Source organism: Mandrillus leucophaeus, unplaced genomic scaffold (assembly GCF_000951045.1).
Source record: "Mandrillus leucophaeus isolate KB7577 unplaced genomic scaffold, Mleu.le_1.0 Scaffold106, whole genome shotgun sequence".
Lineage (NCBI taxonomy): Eukaryota > Metazoa > Chordata > Mammalia > Primates > Cercopithecidae > Mandrillus > Mandrillus leucophaeus.
In genome coordinates, this window is record NW_012098765.1 from 2,956,096 (window position 1) to 2,959,907 (window position 3,812).

Here is a 3,812-nt window from a genome sequence, read left to right on the forward strand (position 1 = left end):
CGAGGAGCAGCGGCGCCTGGTGGAGAGCACGGAGGTGGAGTGTTACGACTCCCTCACGGGTACGCCGTCGGAGGGTGGGGGATGGGGCACAAGGGGAGGGGGCAATGGGGAGAGCTTGGCGACTTGTGGCGGCAGGGACCCTGGGGCTGAAGAGTCCAGGGCTGTGGGCTTCTGGGGGAGACTTCAGAGCTTGATCAAGGAAAGGGATTAGGGGTAGGGGATAACAGGGTTCTGTGGCTAGAGGGAGCTGGGATGCAGGAAATGGTCTTTGGGTCGGGTCTTCAGGGCCCCGCTTCCCCTGAGTCATTCTTTCTACCCCCTGGCTCACGTGGACCTAAGGTGAGGAAGTCTTCCCTGAGCCAGCTGCTCGAGGTCCCGGCCCTCGCCCCGGTGCGGGCCCTTAGTGCTCTTGCCCACCGACAGCTCCGGGTGGATCGCCTAGCGGCGCCAGTCCGTGTTTTGGCGCCACCTAGCGGCGGCGCAGTTGCGTCTGTTTTGATAGGCGAGCGGATTGGCGCCCCCGGTTGTCGGAGCAATCCCTTAGGCCGGGTTCTCTGCAGCCTGGAGCCCCGGCTCCTCGAGGTCAGGTGGGTTTTGGGGGTGCCAGCAGGCTCTGAGAGTGCCGGCCCCGCCGCCCCCGCAGCTTGCCTGCTGCAGTCGGAGCTGGTAAACTACGAGCGCGTGCGCGAGTACTGTCTCAAGGTGCTGGAGAAGCAGCAGGGCAACTTTAAGGCCACCTACCGCGCCGGCATTGCCTTCTACCACCTGGGCGACTACGCACGCGCGCTGCGCTACCTGCAGGAGGCCCGCAGCCGGGAGCCCACAGGTGAGTGGCGGGGTCGGGTAGAGGTGAGGGCTGGGCCCAGGGCGGGGAAAGGGGCTGGAGCGGAGGGAACGGGCAGGAAGATCAGGGCAGAACAGCAGAGCCCTCCTCCCGCGGAGCTGCCTCTAGGGAGAGCTGTGCCACCCACCTACTACCTACACGCCCACTCATCCATTCATCCACCCCGCCCTTCACCTGCCATTCAAACATCCATCCACCTATCGCTCCTCTGACATCTCCCCAGTCATTTCTCATCTACCGTCATTGCCACACCTGATATCTCCTATTCACCTGCTCAGCCACTTCCCTATCCACCCATTGTCATCTCAATTACCCCCTCCTACGGCCGCCTACCGCCCACACTCATTCCTCCACTCACCATTCACACACACCTATTCATTCACTGCCTCCACTATCCACTCATCCACTCGGGTGGGCGATGCCAGGAAATTGGTGTGTGTGTGTGTGCGTGCATGTGTGCACTTACACACATGAGTGCAGGAGGGCAGACACAACACTCGGTTTTGTATTAAGAGCCAACGAGGAAGGAAGAGAGATTACAACAGGTGCAGAGTTGTGGGAGCAGAGACGAGATTAGTTTTCCCGTTAAGTGGCTGGGAGAGAACAGACTTCTTGCAGATGTCACTGGAGGATGAGAAGTGTGACAGGAGCCTCTGAGAAGAGGCATTCCTGGCAGAGGGTGCTGCAAATACAGGCACATAAAAGTGTGCGATGCCTCTGCTTTGCTGGCTGTGGCTGTGGCTTTGAGGAAGGGCTCTGGCTCTACTGGCTGTGTGAGCGAGCTGCTGGAGACTTCGGAGAATGGGGTGTGAGCCAGGGTGGTGTGGAAGTCACCTGCTGCCCCAGGACACCCAGATGATGCCCTGCCCACCTCCCCTGCAGATACCAATGTGCTCCGTTACATCCAGCTGACTCAGCTGAAGATGAACCGTTGCAGCCTCCAGCGGGAAGACAGTGGGGCTGGGGCCCAGACTCGGGATGTAATTGGCTGAGGCCAACCCAGGGGGACCTCTCTACCCCTCACCCTCCCACCTCACCATGTAACTTCCCCGACTCATGTGTTCGTTGGTAAAACACTTGTCACTGGTGATCACAACTTCTTTGTGTGGTGTTCTTGGGGGGACCAGGAAGGGCCTCATCCCTTGGACCTTAGAAACCCAGAGAAGCCCAGGAGGGTGTGTGGGGTTGGGTAGTGGGGGGGAATGTTCCGCTAGGATGACCCAGCATCAGGGCCTGGGCCAGGGAAAGAAACACAGTCTAGGCCAGGCGCAGTGGCTCATGCCTGTAATCCCAGCACTTCGGGAGGCTGAGGATCACTTGGGGTCAGGAGTTTGGGAGCAGTCTGGTCAACATGGTGAAACCCTGTCTCTACCAAAAATACAAAAATTAGCCAGGCGTGGTGGCGGGAGACTGTAGTCGCAGCTACTCATGAGGCTGAGGCAGAAGAATCACTTGAACCCAGGAGGCGGAGGTTGCAGTGAGCTGAGATGGTGCCACTACACTCCAGCCTGGGTGACAGAGCAAGACTCTGTATCCAAAAAAAAAAAAAAAAAGGAAAAAGGAACACAGTCAAGTACGGTAGGGGGCAGGGGTTACCTTTAATGCTCCATTTTGTGCCAAATCCCCCATGATGCCCTGTCCCTGAGTATCCCTGCCCACCCTCTCCCCAGTGCAGGGCGGGCACAGGGCTCCACCCCCTGGGGTACAAAGGAATAAGTTAAGTGTTCCCCCCTCCCTCCTTCCCCAATAAATAGAGTGAACATCCTGCCCAGGGCCTCCCCCGCCTTGTGGCATGGCGGGCTGGGGCGGGGCCTGGGGCGCTACATTCATGGCTGCCCAGGCGGGCGGTGGTGGGCAGGCCTTAGTGGGAGCCGTGGGCCCCACACAGGGGCACTGTGCTGTCCTGGTTCTGCCCCTCCATGTCCATGTCCAGCAGCGTAGGCTGCATGCTGGGGGGCCCAGGGCTCTCCGGAGTGTCTGGCCTGCTGGGAGGCGAGATGGTGAGTGTCCGGCCGAAGGAGACCAGTTTCCAGGGGTCCAAGCGGGGGCGACTGGCAGCCGGCCGAGGTCTCGGGGCAAAGGTCAGGGTGGTGGGGCGGCCTGGGAAATCGGGGGGCCGGCGGCGGGCTGGAAACAGGGCCTGGGGGTCGGGCAGGCGGGGGAAGTCCAGAAGGTCACGAGGGCCTGGTAAAAGAGGTTCAGAGGAGGTGAGTGGGGTGGGGCAGAGGGTGGCATTAAGAAAAGCCCAGAGCTTTTATATGAAAAGCATGAGTTCTGGTTTCTCTCGAGAAACCCATGGATCTTGCTGCATCCAATTTCCATCTGCACTGTGGCAGTCCTGGGACCTTGACCTAGGCTGGGACCACTCCCAGCTGCTTGCTCCTCTGGGTGGACCCTGGCATGTTCCTCAACCTTCTGGAGCTGCTGCTTAGCAGCAGCCACTGGGGCCAAAGCCCTGGTCTTCCTGACTCTCCTGCATTGGGCTAAGCTCACGCACAGACCTCAGGCATGGCTTATCTCTGAAGGGGGATAAAAATGGAGCCTCACTGCACGGGTGAGGAGCAAATAAAATGATAACTTACAACAAGCAGCACAGTGCCTGACGTGGGTACTTAATAACACTGCCATGGCCGCATCTCCCACCCAGTTAACAGATGGAGGAGAACAGTGTCTAGGCTGTGTAAGAATTGGCAATAGCCATGCTGGTCACCACTGCTAAAGGCACCTGTCTGGCCTTGTAGGCATCAGTTTGCCACCTGTGTCTCAGTCCCCTGGAGATCCCCAATGCCTCCAGGAGTGAGGGTAAAGGGACACAGACCCTCCTTAAGCAGGAGGATTGGCTGCCTGAGGGGTCATGGCTGGGCTGCACTTGCGACCCTGGCAGAGGAGGAAAGAAGGAGTTTTCTGCGGCCTGGGTGCGGGGCACCTCACTCACCAGGGCCATGGCCCGCGGGCTCGGGAGGCCCCC

At 59.6% G+C, this 3,812-nt stretch overlaps 2 protein-coding genes across 2 annotated transcripts in view; one reads left to right on the forward strand and one right to left on the reverse strand.

The window, feature by feature from the left end:
- Positions 1-1,940, forward strand: part of TTC9B (tetratricopeptide repeat domain 9B) — a 2,449-nt gene extending 509 nt beyond the window's left edge. The window contains exons 2-4 of the mRNA XM_011984267.1: positions 5-59; positions 644-826; positions 1,727-1,940. Coding sequence (XP_011839657.1) covers positions 5-59; positions 644-826; positions 1,727-1,836 — 348 coding nt within the window. The 3' untranslated portion in view covers positions 1,837-1,940. The remainder of the gene's footprint in view (positions 1-4; positions 60-643; positions 827-1,726) is intronic.
- Positions 1,941-2,422: 482 nt separating this feature from the next.
- The window catches only part of MAP3K10 (mitogen-activated protein kinase kinase kinase 10), a 41,794-nt gene continuing 40,404 nt past the window's right edge, over positions 2,423-3,812 (reverse strand). Inside the window, exons 11-12 of the mRNA XM_011984280.1 lie at positions 3,780-3,812; positions 2,423-3,028 (exon numbers count right to left, since the gene is read on the reverse strand). Of these exons, the coding sequence (XP_011839670.1) occupies positions 2,706-3,028; positions 3,780-3,812 (356 nt within the window). The 3' untranslated portion in view covers positions 2,423-2,705. The remainder of the gene's footprint in view (positions 3,029-3,779) is intronic.